The 22,009-nt window shown below is 40.1% G+C and overlaps 1 protein-coding gene across 8 annotated transcripts in view; it reads left to right on the top strand.

Annotated features, from left to right (window-relative positions):
• LOC138982861 (cGMP-specific 3',5'-cyclic phosphodiesterase-like) overlaps positions 1-22,009 on the top strand; it is a 108,066-nt gene that overhangs the window by 59,233 nt on the left and 26,824 nt on the right. For 5 of the 8 annotated variants that reach the window (XM_070356235.1, XM_070356236.1, XM_070356242.1 and 2 more), the window contains exons 5-10: positions 5,657-5,734; positions 19,305-19,388; positions 19,817-19,878; positions 20,868-20,931; positions 21,135-21,185; positions 21,781-21,924. In XM_070356235.1, coding sequence (XP_070212336.1) covers positions 5,657-5,734; positions 19,305-19,388; positions 19,817-19,878; positions 20,868-20,931; positions 21,135-21,185; positions 21,781-21,924 — 483 coding nt within the window. Of the gene's footprint in view, positions 1-1,256; positions 1,305-5,656; positions 5,735-12,124; positions 12,167-19,304; positions 19,389-19,816; positions 19,879-20,867; positions 20,932-21,134; positions 21,186-21,780; positions 21,925-22,009 lie in introns of all 8 variants that reach the window. The other 3 variants (XM_070356237.1, XM_070356238.1, XM_070356239.1) reach the window with 3 other exon arrangements.

Genomic DNA, 22,009 nt, shown 5'->3' on the forward strand with positions numbered 1-22,009 from the left:
ATCGACAAATCACTGTCATGTTAGACTTTTCAGTGGTGAATACGATATACACCAGCCTTTACCCTTGAGCAGTGCCTTCTAATTTAGTCTCGTCACGCCATCTTTTATTCGTCCTGCTTTATGTCTCGTTAGATTGTGAAAACTGACAGAACATAGATCCCCCGCGGGTAAGGGGGAAGAATTTACCCGATGCTCCCCAGCATGTCGTAAGAGGCGACTAACGGATTCTGTTTCTCCTTTTACCCTTGTTAAGTGTTTCTTGTATAGAATATAGTCAATGTTTGTAAAGATTTTAGTCAAGTAGTATGTAAGAAATGTTAAGTCCTTTGTACTGGAAACTTGCATTCTCCCAGTAAGGTAATATATTGTACTACGTTGCAAGCCCCTGGAGCAATTTTTTTATTAGTGCTTTTGTGAACAAGAAACAATTAACAAGTGGCTCTATCCCATCTCCCCCCCCCCCCTTTCCCCGTCGCGATATAACCTTCGTGGTTGAAAACGACGTTAAACACCAAATAAAGAAAAGAAAAGTCTCGTCACGCCATCTTTTATTCGTCCTGCTTTATGTCTCGTTAGATTGTGAAAACTGACAGAACATAGGCATTTGTGTCTCACTTTACACTTTTAATCTAATTGGAAAACAGCAGGGGCTGTACAGTGGATGTAGTTTTTTCAGTCGTTTTAAACTAAGGTTATATATGCTCGTATGTGACCAAGGTGCCTTGAAGGTTTGTAATGCTTCATTAGATGCCCAACCCAACCCAAACATCTGAATCTCGTACTAAAAAATCCGATTTTTTAGTACGAGATTCAGATGTTTGGGTCTGTCTTCGTTGAAGAAGTTTCGGTTCCCGGAGTGCTCATTTGCCTTGGCTGTGCATAAAAGCATCAAGCATGCCTTTGTTCTTTGTTTTTTCTGTCATGTGTGCGTCAATGGTCCACGCCAATGGTCCAATCATTGTGATGAGTGGCCTGTGCACGCCCGCATCAAATGGTTTCCCTGGAGAATCAGATTTGATTGGCTGTACTCTTTCCGTTGCTGTGGCTGATTCCATGACTGCCCCCCCTTCCCACCTTCTTCCCATAACCGCTTCCCCCCATGTCCCCTACCCACCATCAGCCTACACACACCCTTCCTCGTCCTTTTTTTCATTTTTCATTTTTATTGTTCGTGTTGATACTGTAAACCCTGTCCCAAAGTCCCTTACCTTGCTGCACAATTTCTACGTCGCCGTGTTGATTTCTCTATCTTGAAGGACGTCTGGACTGCCATTCTTCTTAGTGCTCACGAGGAAAAATGCGAAGTTTGTATAGAATTCCTTACTCTGCGAGCTTGAATTTTCCATACCTACAACCTCCCTTGCACTCTCTGTAATTCCTTAATACCCTTACATCAGGCTTTTGTCAGAGAGAAACAGGCTAGCTCTCTCGAGAAAAGGAATTTTGTTGACCCAACTTTGCCACCAAGAAACAAACAAGCTTTGTATCTAGATTTACATTTATTTTCTTTATTTGATGCACATATCTGTCGTAGGCACGCGAACTTGTAGCACACTTAGAACGAATTTGGTTACAGCGATTTGCATAGACTGCATGCTTCCGACGTTTCTATTTTGGGTTTGCTGTAGAAATTAGAACAACGTGTTTTTTTCTGAGTGTCCGTTTGCACCGCTTTTTCGGGCAGACTTTGTAATAATCTCGGAATCTGTCTGTCATTTTTCCCTGATTTTCTTGCGTCAAGGTCACAGTTTTATCTTAATATTCATTGAACCTAAAACTAAGGTGCTTATGATATTGTTTTGCTTTTTGTGTTTACCTTTCCCCCCCGCTTCACTGTCTTAAATTCAGATCACAATGAGGGAAGTACTTGTCTTACAGCGAACAATCTAAAAGCAAAAATGTATGAATCCTCTATAGCAGCATTTCGTTCCCAAAACTGTCACATTTGCGTGTGGCTTTTCTGCTCAGTCTCAATCGAAAACAAATCGGTAGAAAAGTGAGACAGATCATACTGGACTACTACATAAAGTCTTCATCTTGACAAAAGAAAGTCTAATAGTTTCTTTCACATGAGTAGTATTTAACGTTGGGCATTTAATCGGAATAGAGTCTGGCGTCACAAGAAGAAACTACTGCAATGTATCTTTATACACAAAATATGAAAATTAGCCACAAATATCTCTCTCTCTCTCTCTCTCTCTCTCTCTCTCTCTCTCTCTCTCTCTTTCTCTCTCTCTCTTTCTCTCTCTCCTCTCTCTCTCCTCTCTCTCTCTCTATTTCACACACTCTCTCTCCTCTCTCTCTCTATTTCACACTCTCTCTCTCATTCTCTCTCTCCTCTCTCTCTCTCTATTTCACACACTCTCTTTCTCTCTCTCCTCTCTCTCTCTCTCTCTCTCTCTCTCTCTCTCTCTCTCTCTCTCTCTCTCTCTCTCTCTCTCTCTCTCTCTCTCTTTCTCTCTCTCTCTCTTTCTCTCTCTCTCTTTCTCTCTCTCTCTCTCTCTCTCTCTATTTCTCTCTTTCTCTCTCTGTCTCTCTCTGTCTCTCATTCTCTGTCTCTCTTCCTCTGTCTCTGTCTCTCTCTCTCTCTCTCTCTCTCTCTCTCTCTCTCTCTCTCTCTCTCTCTCTCTCTCTCTCTCTCTTTTGTTCTCGTCTGTGTTGGTCAGTAAGCCGTACACGTACACGTGTATTATTTTCCTCATGCGAAAACATGGACAGACAGACGTCTGTCAGTGTCTGTTTCCCACTTAAGTCTGTGTTCCAACTTACAATTTTGCGGATCATCATGTTCATCAATACTGTGGTTTGTGTTTGAGTGTCGATGTTAGCAGGTACTCGTGTGCATTGTTATATCGGCCTTGGTGAACTATTCCATACGCTTGCTACTCTAAGCTGTTACAATTAAGTATTACTGCCCCTTGTGTAGCATCTCTACAACCAACCCCGTATTCGTACCTGTCCTGTCCTTCCTTAACCTTCAACGTAGCTAGTTTTGTTTAACTGGTTTCCTCCTCCCGATTTGTGTTGTGATCTTAATGTGTTCAGCAATACTTCTTAGATGTGCATATCTTCCCAACAAGAGAGATGTCTGTTTTTGTTAAGGAACTTTTGTGTTGCTAGATTCTCTAAGCCTGTTTTGATAAAACGATAAACCTGTTTTCATTATGCTTCCTCTTTCCTCTAGCTTTCTTTGTTTGGTTAGGTCTGCAAGTTTTTAACCAAACATGTTGTTGGGGTTATTGTTGTTGGGGTTCTTGTTGTCATGTCCTAGTTTTAGATAAAGCAAGGGTGGACGATGTCATATGATCTTTTATGTAAAAACATATATGAATCAAGACGCATACGGATGAACTGTTAACGTTAAAATGTTTCTGTCTGTGTGTACGATACAAATCATTTTCGTGGAAATATTTTGCTCTTACGCAAGGAGGCGCAAAATTCGACACTTTATGCCTTGATGTGTAAAATTTTATTTTTATTTCGTGGCATGCAAACAATTGTGATAACTTGAATTTGTGGAGTGGTCGTTAACACTCGAAAGTCTGCAATTTGATTATTATACTGTTAATTTGGGGGCGTGTTCCAGGTATGCCTGCAATTTTCAGAATTGACATGTAAATAAGAAACGGCACTCATATTTCATTTGTACGTTAACCCTCCTTTGCACAGTTGAAGGGGATGTGCGTGAGGCCAACAACAAAAAAAGTCTGTTTGCGGTAACATAGGCCCCAAAAAATAGGGGCGGTAGGTCGGGATTTGTTTTTCTTCCAAAAAACATATTTTTAAGTTATTTTGCCAAAAAAACAAAGACTTTATTTTTTTTTTTTTTTTTTTTTTTTTTTTTTTTCCCAAATGCCAAAAATAAGTCTGAGGGTCGCGCGAAAAAATAGGGTCGGTCGGGATACCGTAAACAGACTTTTTTTTGGGGGGGGGCCTTATCAGAAATGCAAGAATTGCGACAATCACCTCTGGGTCATTTTGCTTTGTGAACATGTGTGTATGTTACTTTACCACTTACTCTTTCACCACGCTCTCTGCCTCCTTAATTCCCCCCTACCCCCCCCCCTCCGACCCCGTCTTCTCCCGAGCCCTCACGAACTCTACCTTCCCTCTATACCTCATACTACTTTCCAAAATATCATCACTTCTGGTGCCAGGATCAAGTTGTAAAATAAAGGATTGATTTGCAACAAATGTTAATATGCCTTGCGTAAGTTGCTGATCAGCTTGAACAATACAAGGAAGGTTGTTATGATAGTTTAATCGCTGCTAAAGTGTAGATGCGTGCGTGTGTGTGTGTGTGTGCGTGCGTGCGTGCATGCGCGCTTTAGGCTTTTTATTTAAAGCCTTTAAATGCTCCACAAATGTACCTTGATTAGTGTTTTGGTTGATTATACGTACTAGTTTGTAATCATCTTATTTTGTTTAATTCAATGTGATTCGTTTCACCAGCGCAGCAAGCTTTTTTGGTTTTTTAATTGTCATTCGAGATTTGTTGTCATATTCATAATAGTTGACCTTCATTTGTCTATCACAATGTTTATCATTAAGGCAATTTAATTTCCTTGATTTCTTCCAGATTTGTCAGTTATGTTTTGTACTGCTTGGTTTTATTTGACTTTGTCTTTTTTGTGTTCTTATTTTTTAATTTCCACACACTTCACGTCTTACTTTGGCACAATCTGTTGCCATATTGGATGCCCGCCATAACTTTTTCGTCTCTTTTATTGTTTGTATTTTGTTTGTGTAATATGTGACGTCATTTACAAAAAGGTAAATCTTATACAGAGAGAAACAAATCAAAGCTTTACTTGAACAGAACAAAACTGTTATCTTTGTAATTGCATTTTAAACACCCAAACGGAAACATCCATTGAACTAGAGTAAATATGAGAAGGCCTTTAACGTGGGAAAACAGAATTTTTATTTTAATGCGCGAGCACATGTTTGTTAAAGACCGTCTTCAACGAATTCCTCAAAAGCACATACTCTGGGGTTGAGTATCCGCACTTTTGTTTGCTGCTTTTTTCACAACTGTCATTTTAAAAACGACAGTAGCTTATCATTTTTAACTTAGTCAACTGTTGAGAATCGGTAAAACCAGGCGTGGAAGCTAAATTCGTTGCATTGGCAAAAGGGTACGGTGAGAAAAATGGCGGGCTTCCACAAACGTTCACGTTTGACAAACCTTCTCCATATTGTGGGTGTTCTCGTAAAATCTCGTAGGAATCTCAGTAATTTCTTTCGATGCAAACACGAGATTTCGTGAGAACACCATGGATCCCTTGACTGCCGGAAAAATCCACTTACAAAATAAGTATGAATTGCTTATGAAAAAAAAATTAATAAAATTAAGGAGGAACTAGAAGAAAAGACAAGAAAAAATCGTATCTTACAAACCCAAACAGTAAACCAACAGAGAAAATTGTCCTTATCGAGCTTGAGCTTGGTGCATGTCAAAGTGCAATTTACAGCGGTTGTCTCTCTTGTCAGAATATTGTACTCTCGGTGAAATCAAAAGCCCGTACGTGGTACGTACTGTGGCAGTCAAGGGTTTAAGAACGTTTTTTATGTGTGTTTTGTTTGTTTGTTTTGAGCTTGTTGTTAGTAGAAGTTTTGTGTGACCCTGTGTGTCTTGTTGAATCGGCGTGTGCAGGACATTTCGCGGTTTACGCACGCTTTCCTGTCCCGGCTGGGCTCATATTCACGCAACTCGCTGGTCATGTCTATGCAGGTAACGAACCTCTTCCCTCACACCCCACTCCCCCTCCCTGTCTCCTGCCTCCCTCTCCTCTTCGTCATCATGTCCTTACTGACTCGCCTTACCTGCTTTTTTGTTTTAACTGACCACAGTTTTCACCGATATTGTAACTGACTTTCTTCCTCCCATCATCTCACCTGCCTCACTTCAAGCGAAGTAAGTCCTTGTGGAATATGGCTCTTACCGCTTGTGACTATGGTCTGTATTCTTCGCCGGTTTGTCTGTAACTTCTCTTCTGTAATAGACAAACTCCGGAAATTACTCTGTTGGTTTTGTATGGGTTATGAAAGAGGGTATACTCTCGCTTTTAGTGGAGAAAGCTTTCAACGCGTGCTTCTCATCCATGAGATATGCTGATTTTTGTTCAAACAGATTCTTATCCTAACACATCTCTTTATCTTGTAGAAACTTTGTTTTACACACGCTTTATCTCAAAACTTTATTGTAGATCCGAGTGGAAGACTCCTTGTAGTCTTACGTGTGCGCTTTTTACGGTATCCCTGACTGCCATTCTGAAGTTCGCTGATTTCTCTTAACATGTTCCCATTTTGATTCTGACTGTGTGAAATAAAGGAATAGTCGTTCGAATACACCCTCATCGTGTGCCCTTCTCTGTGTGTCTTGGTAGATTTCTTTGGTTGAAGCCTTTGGTAAACCTTTTTCTGTGCAATAATCTGGTTTCTCAAAACCTCCATGTCGGTAGCTTGCTTACATACTGATTTTCAGTACTTGATAGCTCGGTAGCTTTCTTTCAATTCCATATAGATTTCTTACAAAAAGTTCCTTTACTTTTCTGTCTGTGTCTTGTGTATAACTGAATTGTAGAAATTCTGTGAATATTTTTCCAATGCCCATATGTTCATATGTAGCAGTCTGGTTTTCCTCCACAATCATTCTGTGCGTATTCCGGGAATTATGTTGTTTGAAAATGCAATGTACTGTGGGTGGCTGGCTTTCCTATCCAGTTGTATGTATGTACGTGTCCGTTTCCCTTTTTGGTATTTGAGACTTTGACCTCAGCCCTGGATTTCTTGATAGCCATGTTAGTTGGGTTTTTGTGTGTGTTGTTTTTTCTAGCCGGTTCTGTCCTTATCGCAACATAGTTCAGAGTGTGACGATCCTGACGATATTTTTTTCCATTCCCGGTTTCTCAAAACCTTAGAAATATAAGGGAATGCTCAGATGTGTTTCTATTTACATTTTGCTCCCAAATATTTGTTAGGCCAGCTTTTCCTTTCATTTTCAATCAAAGATTAGAAAAGACCTTGAAATTTATAGAAAATATAAATTTTGATTATATTAATCAATGTACTGCGAGCAGGGAATCCAGCATAGCGACCGCCCTATTAAACTCTTCCTCGCAAAATGGTGGTTTGCAAAAGATGTGTTTTTAAAGAGAATTCATTTTGTAAATTTTGCTATTCTGCAATCCTGTCCTGCAATCCCTGGCAGTACTTTTGCGCTAATTTCATTAATTTTCTTATAACGCGATTTTTATCCACTAATTTTGTTTTAATGTCAGCTTCTAAAAAGTAACAACATTGATCGAAGGCATTTATCAATTCAGACACTTAAAACAAGCAAAACATTTTTTTTTGAGGGGTGGATAATGTTAGCTAATATTCCAGACGGCAGAGTTGTAGCAGGTGTTTCAGGTGATAATAAGAATGATTTCGATAGATCTTCTCGTTCAATAACTCATCATCAGCGAAGCATAAGGGAATGCCCAGTGTTTTAACAATTATAGGATAATCTAAACAACGAGTTAAAAAACAAAGGAATACTGTACTCACCGATACAAGAACGAGACAAGACGGTACGAAATTTCGCTTATGGAAGCTTAGGATAGATTCTTTATGGAAAAGGCAAGTAACCCAGATTGTGCTTCTGCGTCCGCTGTTTCGCGACAAATGCTTCTTGTGCGCTTGTGTTACATGTAAATATGGTGAAATGTAAAAGGAGTGCGTTTATTGTGGCGAATGACATAAGCCTTTGTCCTTTTTGTTTTTTACTAGATTGCGAGCTTGCTTTGTACCCTGCTTATGATGTCAAAGTAATGAGATTAAATTGTACACTTACCTGAAAAAGAAAAGACACACGATTTGAGTTCTGTTTTATTGAGTTTCCCATTATGTAAAAGGAATTTCATGTTTACGATGTCTAACATTTTCTTAGTGCTTTACAATCGTAAGCAACACTTTTTCGCACGATAGAGTGATAAGCATAGTCCTTTAACACATTTTGGACAAAAACAGAAATAACTTGTTCTTTCTTTTGATGGTGGGTGTACTTTTCTTTTTTTAAACATGTATTTTTCGTGTGTGACGTATTAATGCGTAGACATGTGCGAGCATTGTGTTTCCATGCCAAAGACCGTGTATGCGTTATCCCCCCCCCCCCCCCCATCCCCACCCCTTCTACTGTTAACCTTGGACCAAAACCTTGTTATCCTGATTACTTCTGCAGTAAACGTTGTTTCAACTTGTAAATAAAACCCAAAGGCTGTCAACCAAACAGCACTAGAAACAAAAATTACGACGAAGGCCAAGATATTTGATAGTGTGCAGGGAGTCAGATTCTATATTTGCATTTTTCTTGTTTTCATCGCGATCACAGTACATAAATATTGTGCCTACGCAGGTAATGTATAATGCATTATTTCCAAAGGCGCACTGATCAAAATACCCCCCGCGGGTTAGGGGGAAGAATTTACCCGATGCTCCCCAGCATGTCGTAAGAGGCGACTAATGGATTCTGTTTCTCCTTTTACACTTGTTAAAGGCACAGTGCAGCTCACAGCCTTCGTTTTGCGTTTTTGTTGCAGCAGAGTGCATTTACAGTTCAAAAATCCTCCTATGGTAGTAAAACAAACCCAAAACTACCCAACGACGACATCTGTGAAGCTCGACAGTTTCTTGTTCACGCGAGTGCATAAATTAACCTAGTTATTACGTGGTGTTTGGTCGGAATTCGATTCAACTGAGTGATTCCGGCCTCCATTTTGTTTTACACAAACTCATGATGACGTCTGACATAGTTTGCTAGTGACGTGTCTTTTTGTGCATGATGTGGTGATCGATCTACCTGATCTATATTTAGATCCAAAAATAGGCCAAGACCAGCTGGGTGCGAGTACGAAATTAATTCGTAAAAAAATCGCAGTTCTTGCAATTGACTCTTTGGGTGCAAGTCAATGAAACTTGGTAGTTCTTCTAACGGATAGCTGCCTGAGGTATGACTAAAAGCCCCAGAGGCTCCGTGCCCCTGGATTTGACAAGTTCAGTACCTTTAAGTGTTGTATAGAATATAGTCAATGTTTGTAAAGATTTTAGTCAAGCAGTATGTAAGAAATGTTAAGTCCTTTGTACTGGAAACTTGCATTCTCCCAGTAAGGTAATATATTGTACTACGTTGCAAGCCCCTGGAGCAATTTTTTTATTAGTGCTTTTGTGAACAAGAAACAATTAACAAGTGGCTCTATCCCATCTCCCCCCCTTTCCCCGTCGCGATATAACCTTCGTGGTTGAAAACGACGTTTAACACCAAATAAAGAACAAATAAAGAACTGATCAAAATATAGCGTATCCGCAGAAGCTGTCGACTTCTTCATGCATTTTGTTTTTAGAAAGATAGTCATAGAAAAATGTACTGACATTCTGGTGGTTTAATAGAAAACAAACAAGTATGCGTGGTTTAGTCTCGGTTACGGGGAGTGTGTGGGGTGGAAGTTAACGGGCCTGCTTAAACTTAAATCAAGTTATTCTATATTTACAGTACCTTATTTTCGTTTTATGGCCCTATATATTCACTTATTGTTTTATCCATGCGAATTGTAGAAACTATGTATGTTTGAGATGGTGTCTGGGGCAAATAACTTGCACGTCAATCGGCGCGAGTCAGACGCCTAAATGTAGGTTACAAGTAGGTCACACATAGATCTAAAATGCATCTGGCTGTCAGGTCTGTTCTAAATGAGCCGATCCCAAATCACACGCCAGAATGTAGGTTACAAGTAGGTCACTCATAGATCTAAAATGCATCTGGCTGTCAGGTCTGTTCTAAATGAGCCGATCCCAAATCAGACGCCAGAATGTAGGTTACAAGTAGGTCACTCATAGATGTAAAATGCATCTGGCTGTCAGGTCTGTTCTAAATGAGCCGATCCCAAATCAGACGCCTGAATGTAGGTGACAAGTAGGTCACACATAGATCTAAAATGCATCTGGCTGTCAGGTCTGTTCTAAATGAGCCGATCCCAAATCAGACGCCTGAATGTAGGTGACAAGTAGGTCACACATAGATGTAAAATGCATCTGGCTGTCAGGTCTGTTCTAAATGAGCCGATCCCAAATCAGACGCCTGAATGTAGGTGACAAGTAGGTCACACATAGATGTAAAATGCATCTGGCTGTCAGGTCAGTTCTAAATGAGCCGATCCCAAATCAGACGCCTAAATGTAGGTTACAAGTAGGTCACTCATAGATCTAAAATGCATCTGGCTGTCAGGTCTGTTCTAAATGAGCCGATCCCAAATCACACGTCGTGTTCACGTGCTTCCTGGTTTACCAGAAAGCTACCATACTGTAAAGTTGTCCTGCCAAAATACATTGGAACATTCACTGCTTTTGACGCAAATCCAATTAAGCATTGTCCACAGCTTGTAAAAGCGCACTTTACCTCACCGATCTTGAAAACTTATTTTTGTCTTTACCTCCTATTTTTATTATTTCTAATAATGTTTTCCCTCTTTTTCTAGGCTATTTTGTCCTGCAGTAACACCCATGACCATGTATCTGCCACCTAACCTTAGAAGTATAATTATAATGTTTGCTTGTTTTAAGCTGACTTGCTTAACTTGGTGACTGTCCATCGATCAACGCTTCAGAGCGTGCGGTTCAACTTCGTAGTTTGTGTGGTCTTGGAGCACACAAAAAGTGTTACAGATTCAGGCACTTTGCTGCACCTGCATCCTATGCAAAGATTGACGATATGGTGCGAGACTAAGAGGGGAAAGTCGATGAATATAAAAACCTATAGCAGTGCATGTCGGCCAAGAATGTTAATTTATTCCCCCCTCTGCTTCTTTACCTCTGTAAACTTGTAGAGCTAGTTATTTTTCGATAATGACCCAGCAACCAAACAAATAACGAGCCAGCAACAACCTGAATCCTCGATAGTGCAATGGGTTGAGAAGCTGTTCTGTTTCGGTACTACTTTTGCGACTGAAAAGTTCCGAACGCTCTAATGTACGAAGTATACATTTCTGGAGCAAACAATACAAACATACCGCATTTAAATTAACAACTACAGGCCTGAACACATGAATCTCCATATAAAATCCATGAGTTCGGTTGTTTTCTGAATCTAGATCTGCCGTGCACAAACGTTCATCACAAGCAAATTCCCAAGGTAAGTAACTCATACTTTGTCTACCGACAAGAGTAGTTCCCCTTCTTGTCACTCAGTTTCTTCGACAACACTGTCACTGACTGCAATCCGACGGTCAGTTTTCAACAATATTTCATTTTATAAACAGATCACACGCAACCAAATGCACACATCTCATCAATTTAAACAACATAAAGCGGTTTCATACACTATTTTCCCCAGAAAACTGAACTTCATACAGTAATTAACGTTGGAACACGGGTGCAAATGTTCGTCTGCTAGTCCCATTTGACGAAAGAACATTATCCTAAGCGATACTAAAACATAAAAAGAACACACAATATCTGCCTTTACCGCCACAGCAGAATAACAGCATATCTGTGTACTTGATTTTAGTCCAAAACAGGGAAACTGACAAGAAGTGTTAACAGAATGGAATGATTTGCACGGAACTATACAACCGCGCATTAATCGATCGCCTGCGCAGGTTGACTGGTTGAGTGATTCGGATTCGATCAAACTTTCGCACAAAAACTCCTGTTTTCTTTGAATAACTGAAGAAAGGAGGAATAAAGAGGTTACATACCTCGTCGCAGTGATTATTAAAAATAATGGTCTCAGTTCGCGGTCATGAAAAAGCTCGCTGAAGCTCGCATTTTTCATGATCCACAAACTTCGACCATTATTTTTAATAATCACTGAGACTCGGCATGTAACCTCTACGTATTGCTACAATTACAATACAAAGATGTATTCTGTCACTGTTGCCAAACATGTTTATTTCGTATTGTCCACTGCGCCTTGCTTAAACGCTGAATGACAATGTGTTCCCCCCTTAGCGCTGTGCAGCTTGCGGCGACTGCCTGTTACAAAACGATTGTGACGTCACCTGACGTCATTTGTATGATATCGCGTGACGACGTAGTATGACATCATAGCCATACATGTTTGTTAATGTGCTTCTTCCTTCTCTAGGGCCTTGCTCTTACTGGCCCGGCGCTGGGCAAACCGCGGACGGTAAAGCTGATTTCTGTCTTCCCTAAGCATCCTGTGTTTCGTCTGCGTGTGTCGTTTGGTCTGCTTTGCGCTTGTAACATCCTGCGATCTTGCGTTTTGTCACTGACTTCATTTAACCATTTCAGTTCTATTCTAGCATCAGTTAGCCTCCGGTATCATGTTTTGGTCACATGATTGTATTTGATTCTGTCAGTTTCTTTCCGTATTAAGTTTACCTGTAGTACCGCATTTTAGTCACATAATTGCAATTCTTCATTGCAGTTCCTTTTTGGATTTAGTTAACCTATAGTGTCACCTTTTGGTCGCAAGTTTATTTAAAACTTGAGTAATTTCTCGAAAGGTGTCTTCATTGTTTGATTGTGTATGTCGCTGTGTTTATCTTTTATGCATGTTCCAGTTGTAAGTTGATCTTGTGTATGTGGCAAAGGGAGGCGTTAATTTTTTTCTGAGCTTATTTGTCATTCGGTCTGTTTGTTTGTTTGTCGCATCGCAATGGTGATTTTCGTGATTCATTTTGACATCCCCATTTTCAGTTGAATTCTTTCAAGAATATTTTATTGTTAAAGTGTGGACATACTGATTACCTATGTTGTATGTGTTACATCCCCAGAATAGTCGTACGCTTTAAGCATGCGCTCAAGTAAGTCATCGGGAGGGTTACAGGCTACAATAGACAGCAGGGATATTGGGATCATTCACTGCTAGTTGCAAACCAATAAAATACTGAGGTGAAAAACTCATTCTTAAGGTCGTAAATTCTGGGGTTTTTTTTAATTAAACAAATTCATCCTTTTTCAAGCGGGACGCAGACTAGATGACCTAGATTCTGGGCGATCAAGCAACATCAAAATGGCTCATTGGGTGAAAGACATTATGACCTAGACTTTTGCATTCGCGGGTCATGGACGAAATGAGCGTAACACGGACGACGTGAACGATTCTGTTGTTGCTGCAATGATCCCTCCCTGGGTGATTGATTGACAGTTTGCAGCAAAGTACGCTGCCTCTGTCGGACCATTGCGCAATGCTAGTGGATATGGATCGTATGATCCAGCGCTCAGCCTGATTAGGACGAAAGGAGAAATGTCCTGTATGATTAATTAAGCAAAGCTCTTAAGCAGGTCAGTTGCTATTTTCGCATCATGTTCATGTTCCTTTTGCTCGTGTCTGGGTGATCTCTCTCTCTCTCTCTCTCTCTCTCTCTCTCTCTCTCTCTCTCTCTCTCTCTCTCTCTCTCTCTCTCTCTCTCTCTCTAGCTCTCTCTCTCTTTTTCTTTCTCTCTCTCTCTCCTCTCTCTCTCTCTCTCTCTCTCTCTCTCTCTCTCTCTCTCTCTCTCTCTCTCTCTCTCTCTCTCTCTCTCTCTCTCTCTCTCTCTCTCTCTCTCTCTCTCTCTCTCACCCGAAATGGTTCAAGATTAATTCCAAAATCAGTAATTATCAGTTTTCGCGACTTTTAGGCTGGTTTGAATAAGTTGGGATATGGATTTTGTTGCACCTAGAGAAAGAATAACTGGTTAACGATGCGAACCAGTCACTTGTTAAAAGAACTTTCTGTACTCTTAAGAGTAGTTTTGTTTGAATTATTTGTATTACCATAACAGCACAGCACCTCACGCTGGAACTGTATTATTATACACATTATTTTGCTTACCTCTTTTTCTTGTTTTTTTACATTTAGTCAAGTTTTGACTAAATGTTTTAACATAGAGGGGGAATCGAGACGAGGGTCGAGGTGTATGTGTGTGTGTGTCTGTCTGTCTGTCTGTCTGTCTGTCTGTCTGTCTGTCTGTCTGTGCGTGTGTGTGTGTAGAGCGATTCAGAGTAAACTACTGGACCGATCTTTATGAAATTTTACATGAGAGTTCCTGGGTATGATATCCCCAGACGTTTTTTTCGTTTTTTTCGATAAATGTCTTTTATGACGTCATATCCGGCTTTTTTGTAAAAGTTGAGGCGGCACTGTCACACCTTCATTTTTTAATCAAATTGATTGAAATTTGTGTAAAGCAATCTTCGACAAAGGCCGGACTTCGCTATTGCATTTCAGCTTGGTGGCTTAAAAATTAGTTAATGACTTTGGTCATTAAAAATCTGAAAATTGTAATTAAAATTATTTTTGTATAAAACGATCCAAAACTACGTTTATCGTATTCTTCATCATTTTCTGATTCCAAAAACATATAAATATGTTATATTCGGATTAAAAAGAAGCTCTGAAAATTAAAAATATAAAAATTATGATTTAAATTAAATGTCCAAAATCGATTTAAAAACAATTTCATCTGATTCCTTGTCCGTTCCTGATTCCAAAACCATAAAGATATGATATGTTTGGATTAAAAACACGTTCAGAAAGTTAAAAAGAATAGAGATATAGAAAAGCGTGCTATCCTCATCAGCGCAACCGCTACCGCGCTTTTCTGGATTGTTAATTTCACTGCTTTTGCCACGAGCGGTGGACAGACGATGCTACGAGTGTACGGTCTTGCGGAAAAAATGCAATGCGTTCAGTTTCATTCTGTGAGTTCGACTGAGCTTGACTAAATGTTGTATTTTCGCCTTACGCGACTTGTTCTTTTGTGTGTTTGTTGTGAATTTGGACACTGTCTAATATTAGTCTTCCTTTACCACCGAAATGTGTCTTTCGTGCATGTGGAATGATACTGCATCAATGTTTTATTTCACTTGGGATCAGTCTTGTGATGAGCATTCTAACAATTAACCAAAATACTGTGTTACAGTCGAACCCACTTAAAACGAACACGCTAGTTACGAATTTTGACTTATAACGAATTAGTTTTAAGTTCCCAACTGAATACCTCTTTCTTCATGCTTAAAAAAAATGCTTAAAACGAATTCTTTATAACGAATTTACGCTTATAACGAGCACTTTTTGGATTCCCAAGCATGCATAATGTCTGTAATTTACTCACGCTTATGACGAAATCTTTAAACTCGTCCCGAGATCGACATATCATGGGAATTTGAGAAGTTTGAATACACGTGTGTCAAAGTCTTCCCTTGAATAAAGTTAAACTGATTACACTGTACTCACAAAACAATTTCAAATTTAGAATCAAAGTGATTGATAGCTCAGACACTGAACATGAATGACTGACTGACGTTTATTTCCTTCGCGAATACCAAAAACGAAACATCGAACGGAAGCCATTGCCAAAAAATATAGATGCCAGAGTGGTTTCCCTTGGACAAGGGAAACCACACTCTCAACGTTTGCGTTCGCCGGTTCGCGATAGTTTATCAGTCAGTCAGTGCTTTCGATTTGGATTTGAACATCATGTTGCAACAAAAAAACAAAAAACTAAATTGGCCAAGGTTTGCTACCCGTCGCCAAGGTAAGTGATTCCGGACAAATGATAGGAACACCGCGAATGTGGACAGTGTCAGTGTGTGCGCGTGTGTGTGACCAAAAACGTAACAACTGGATGAAACATCTGTGTGCTCACTCTCACTCAAACTCAACAATCATCACTCAACATGAGACACACATGAACATGTACCTGAATATGTCACTTTATTGTCTAAACGTGAAGCAGCATGAAAGTTGCGAAAGAAACAAATTGAAACACCATAAAATGTACAAGACTTAAAAAATAAAAAAATAAAAAAATAAAAATAAAAATCGATCAATTTTCTTAATACGAATTTTGGTTAAGACGAACTTTTTTTCCGATCCCCAGTGATTCGTCTTAAGCGAGTTTGACTGTACTTGATTCTGGTTTTATATAGTGATCCTATTTTTTGCACATTTTGTCTTTTCTTTCTCGCTTGGGTGTGTGTGTGTATAAGTGTCTCTTTTCTTTTCTTGCGCTAAATACATCCAACTAATACTTCATAATTTCTTTTCATCTGCTCTATTCACGAACAACTCACCAGTTCTGCAGGAATTTGGAAACATGAAAGAAGATATATTAAATATTACTGGTGCGGATTTTAGAGAATGCAAATGACGTAGTACGTCTGTGTCTTTCGTCGAGCTATTCAAAACTAAATTACTGAACAAGATAAACCGTTTGTTCCAAATTCACACCGTATACCGTGGTTGCACTAGGCAAATCTGTCCGAAGCGGTTGCACCCTTAGGCCAAAAAAAATAATAGGTGTGGTTACGGTAACATAGCCCCAAAAAAAAGGGTAGGAAGGTAGGCAATCACTTTCTTTTTTTAAACTTTTTTTTCTAATGTGTACAAATTAAACCTACTTGACAGGGAAATAAGTGTGCGACTCGGGCGCTTTCGCTTTCATTGCGTTTTCTGCACTCGATTTCTTGTGTTTTTTTGGTTTTTTTGACAAATATAATAAAAAGTTATAGGGTCGGCCCCTAAAAATAGGGTAGGTCGGGTTAACGTAACCACACCTATTTTTTTTTTAGGCCTTATTTTTCTGTCCGAAGGGAGACACGCGACGTAAGTTTCTGCACAAAATCACCTGTAATTCCTCACAAATGACATATCATCACAAAACTACCGTTTGTACTTTGGCCTAAGGTGTCATAGCATCATATCATCGATTTGTTTCATTGCTTCAATGTGTTTGTGAACGTTGGCCTTCAAGTATTTACACATTTCAAGCGCATTATGTGCACATTTTGACTTTCCGCAGTTACAAGGGAAATTCAAGCACATGAGAAAGGCTACACGCGATTGTAATGTGATCTATGGTCATTACTTGACATCTGGGTCAGATGGTATGATTTAAAGTGGTGCAGGAGCGTCATATTTCATGAATCTGTGAAGACATTCAAAGATTTGTCGGTTGCGCATCTCCGAAGTTTCTCTGTTTTTCTGGTTGCACACCCCCGAAGAAATCGGTTGCACACCGCCGAAGATATTTCAAAGAAATAAACAGGAATCTATTTGTGTCCGCCTCTGGGTATGTTCCAAATTGTTATGGAAAATCCTATATCTGCTTGTCTGTGCCGATTTGGTGTACACAATCTCTCTCTCTCTCTCTCTCTCTCTCTCTCTCTCTCTCTCTCTCTCTCTCTCTCTCTCTCTCTCTCTCTCTCTCTCTCTCTCTCTCTCTCTCTCTTTCTCTCTCTCTCTCTCTCTCTCTCTCTCTCTCTCTGTCTCTGTCTCTCTCGCTCTGTCTCTCTCTCTCTCTCTGTCTCTCTCTCTCTACAGGAGTCTTATATGGCTAAGAGCAAAAAGTCGTTTTTTAGGCTTGACCAAACACGATTCTGAAGGAAAGAGTGTTAGTGTGTTTAGAAATGACACTTTGTTCGAAATCATTACTGTATAATTCCATTTTTAAGAATCGGGGAAAAATCGCGTCAGCGTTTTTCCCTTCAGGATTCTATTTCAAGAGGTGAAATAGACCAACTTTTGCTCTTAGGTGCATAGCAAATTTATAGCGGTTGGCTGTCCAGACGGCCAAACGATCTGGGCAGGCTCAGGTATATTGACGTTTTGCTAACAATAAGTTATGAAGCTAAATCTGTTAAAAGAAAACCACACAAGCCCGTTATCCTTAAAAATCCTGTTTGGTCAAGCCCCACAACACACTTTTTCCTCTAAGACGCATAACAAATTGTCTACGGTTAACCGCAGCAAGTTTTGTTGCATTTTGTGGTTGTATGACAATTGCTCACAGGACAAATGCTCACACGGAAAAATACACACACACACAACACACACACACAACACACACACACACACACACACACACGCACGCACGCGCACACACAACATTGCACTGAATTCATGTGCATGCCTTGTCAGATGCGAAAATGTCACTTTGGAGCATGAAAATCACACACACACACAAATAAAAAAAACCTCCGGGCGGCCCCAAAAATTGGGGCGGGCGATGACGATCAACATTATTAATTTTATTAAGCATAATGTAGGCAAAATACTAAGGGAATGCTTCGGCGGTGCGCAACCGAAACAAAGCTAAAACTTCGGAGATGCGCAACCAGCCACTTCGGAGATGCGCAACCGACAAATCTTTGAATGTCTTCACAGATTCATGAAATATGACGCTCCAGCACCACTTTAAATCATACCATCTGACCCAGATGTCAAGAAATGACCATAGATCACATTACAATCGCGTGTAGCCTTTCTCATGTGCTTGAATTTCCCTTGTAACTGCGGAAAGTCAAAATGTGCACATAATGCGCTTGAAATGTGTAAATACTTGAAGGCCAACGTTCACAAACACATTGAAGCAATGAAACAAATCGATGATATGATGCTATGACACCTTAGGCCAAAGTACAAACGGTAGTTTTGTGATGATATGTCATTTGTGAGGAATTACAGGTGATTTTGTGCAGAAACTTACGTCGCGTGTCTCCCTTCGGACAGAAAAATAAGGGTGCAACCGCTTCGGACAGATTTGCCTAGTGCAACCACGGTATACTGTGTGAAATTCCTATGGTTTCTTCGCGGTTTTATTTCTGAGCCAACACGTGCGAACAGGGTAAGAAACAACCACCATAAAAGACGCTTCAGTGTATTATGTTTTCAGTTATCTGATTTCCTTACCTTTCTAGAACAACAAAGCAAAGTTGTTGTTTGGGTGTTGTTTTTTTAATGAATACAAGACGGATTATGTGCAGTGAGAAACAAAATAATCTCAAGGAAATATAAGACTGTTAATGTTAATTTGATCATGCACACCTGAGTTAGTCACTATCCAAACCTTGCCCGTGATCATTTATAATGTCACAGCATTCGAGTACAAATGTTTCTCAATTTCCACTGAGTTAGTTTTCAGAGATTTTTTTGTCCTCCATGCAGAGTTTTTTTCACTTACAGATGTGAAAACAATTTGATAAAAATCTTTGGTGACAAAAGCTTTTTATTCTATGCAAGTTTTAAGTTAGCATGAAATTGTTTCCATGTAAATACGAAGATTCAGTGACACCAACACTGCAGGTAATAGATTCGAAAATTACATGAAAAGAAAGTGTTATTAGTTAAATGAAAATATTTAACCCTGTGTCAGAAATCATTAGAAACGGGCATTGTTTTCGGAAGTAAAGTAAAACTGTCCTTGCTGGATAATTAACCAATACAATTTTTTGTTATTGGTATGATGGTGGTTACCCAATGCAATGATGTCTTTCTTAGGGTGGTGAGTGATTGACCAATGAAATGCTATATTTGTTAGGATGCCGCCACCTACAACCAATCGGAGACCGAACCAAGGCGAATCTCACCGGCACCAGTAAACATCAAACCCAAAGCACCAGAGGTATACTGCTTTCCTGTTTTCAGCTTAGAGTGTGGGGGGGGGGGGGGGGGGTGTTGCTGATTTTTGTTGCGTTTGTTTGTTCGGTTGTTGTTCTGTTGTTGTGTGTTTTTATTATGGTTTGGTTTGTTTCGTGTGTGTTTTTTGTGGTCGGAGTGGGGTAGGGCGGTGTATGTGTGTTTGTTTGTGTTTGCCTTCTATCATTTACTGTATTATTGTGGGAGAAAATCATTCGTCAGTCAGTCTGTCTGTCAGTCTGTCTGTCAGTCCGTCCGTCTACCTGCTTTTCTTTCCCTAAGCATCTGTCTGTTGTTCCTTAAACATGCTTTTCGTGTAAAGCAGTATCTGTTTGTAGGCAACATTCCAGCATTAGTCGTTTCGCGGCCACTGTACTGTTTTCTTTTGCTGCTAAGTAACCGTACATTTTGCAGGAGGTGGTGTTTTCCAAATGTTTTGACCTTGGTGCAAGGGATGGAACGGTCACCGTTCCAAGGTCAGTGGTTTGTGTACGTGTGTGTGTGTGTGTGTGTGTGTGTGTGTGTGTGTGTGTGTGTGTGTGTGTGTGTGTGTGTGTGTGTGTGTGTGTGTGTGTGTGTGTGTGTCTGCCTGTCTTTCTGTCTGTCTGTATGTGTAGAGCGATTCGGAGAAAACGACTGGATCGATATTCATAAAACTTTACATGAGAGTTCCTGCAACTTATATTCCCGGACTTTTTTGGCATTTCTTTCATAAATGTCTTTGATGGCGTCATATCCGGCGTTTTGTAAAAGTTGAGGCGGCACTGTCACACAAGCAATCTCCGACGACGCCCGGACTATGGGATTGCATTTCAGCTTCTAAGCATAAAAATGAATTAACAAGTTTGGTCATTAAAAATCTGAAATTTCTAATTAAAATGATTTTTTTTTAATCAATCCAAAAACGAATTCATCTTTATTTTTTTTATCATTCCCTGATTCCAAAAACGTATAAATATGTTACGTTTGGATTAAAAACTAGCTCAGAAAGTTGAAAAGAATAGAGAAAAGCGTGCTTTCCCGTGAAGCGCTGTACGCTACTGCGCCATACTGGCTTGTCACTTTCTGTCCTTTTGTTCGAGAATATGTCAGCACTTTCTTTGCTTATGGCCACGGGAGACAAAGCTATAATGGTGAGAAAAAAACGCAGACTGGTAATTTCATTTTGTGAGTTCGACAGATTGACCAAAAGCAGTACTGTCATTTCGCTTCATGCGACTTGTTCCTGATTGAGTTGAATGTACTTGATTATTTGACTAAAAAAAATCAAATCGTTTTTGATGAGATAGATGCTATGCTATGGTAACTTGGTTTTTGTGTCCCCAGAACTGGTGTCTGTTTGGGACATGCCGTGGTTATATGCGAGGAATAAGATAGATACCTCCTGGATCGCGGTTGTATTGTTTTATTCCTAACTGAAAACTAAATCATGATTTAAAATGTGTTCTTGTTTTGTTTTGTGCAGTGCAAGCGTTTTAGCATCTTCCAACACTGCCTTCATCGCCAAGTTTGTTGTCACGACGGGTGAGGTAGGTCTACCAGATAATTGCACACAGAGGCAAACACACGCACGCGCACACACACACACACACACACACACACACACACACACACACACACAAATACTCCCCCCCCCCCCACACACACACACACAAATTCTCTTGCACCTCATCTGTATACAAGTATGTCATTGCTAAGGGCTGACGACGCATTGTACGTGTGTGTGTTGCAGCCTGTCAAAGTGGCGGACCTGGAGGCAGACGAACGCTTTGGTACTGGGCCAGTAAGTCAGGTTTTCTTATTTCTTTCGGACAAGAGAAAATAATATCAGACCTTTAATATAAAGTCAAAGGTAGAGTTACGTATCAAGCGTACAAGACACCAATGAGTAATTTCAACGTAGGGGCATCGTCGTCAAACAAATGAGCAGTTTAACAGGATCAGATCCAAAAGTAAATGGCACATTAGTATTTCAACGGGACATATAATCGTATCCATCATCCACGGCTGGCTTAATGCCCACTGTCTACGGTCATGCACTAAATCAGGTCACCCTCTGTCTTGGGTTTGTTTTTGTCGCCACATCGTATTCTTGGTACATAACTTTAACATTATTGTATCTCGTACTATTTTGAGTACTATCTATCTCCCGTTTGGTGACAAGATACCACGATATCCCCCCCCCACCCCCCAAAGATGCCAACGCTCTTTTCCTTGGGGGAGTAGGGGGGGAACTAGTGTTATTCCGGCAGTCTGAGACGAGAAACATTAAGACAACTTTGTCTTGGTTCCGTACTGAGTAGTCGTTCTCCACGCAACCACTATGGTATCAGCGCATCCATATTTCTGTCTGCTGAGTGAGTGCGTGTGTGTTGCAGTTCGTGGACACGAACGGGAACCCGATCAAGAGCGTACTGTGCATGCCCATCCACAACAGCGAGAAGCACATCATCGGCGTCACGCAGCTCATCAACAAGGTCAGCGGGGAACCCTTCAACGACAACGACGTCAACATCATCGAGGTGAGGAATTATCCCGACACATAAGGGAGTCGTTTTAGCATGGGAGTTTTACTCCAAAAGGGTGGTTTACGGCATTTTGGAAGCT

The sequence above is a fragment of the Littorina saxatilis genome, linkage group LG12 (genome assembly GCF_037325665.1).
Source record: "Littorina saxatilis isolate snail1 linkage group LG12, US_GU_Lsax_2.0, whole genome shotgun sequence".
NCBI classification, from domain to species: domain Eukaryota; kingdom Metazoa; phylum Mollusca; class Gastropoda; order Littorinimorpha; family Littorinidae; genus Littorina; species Littorina saxatilis.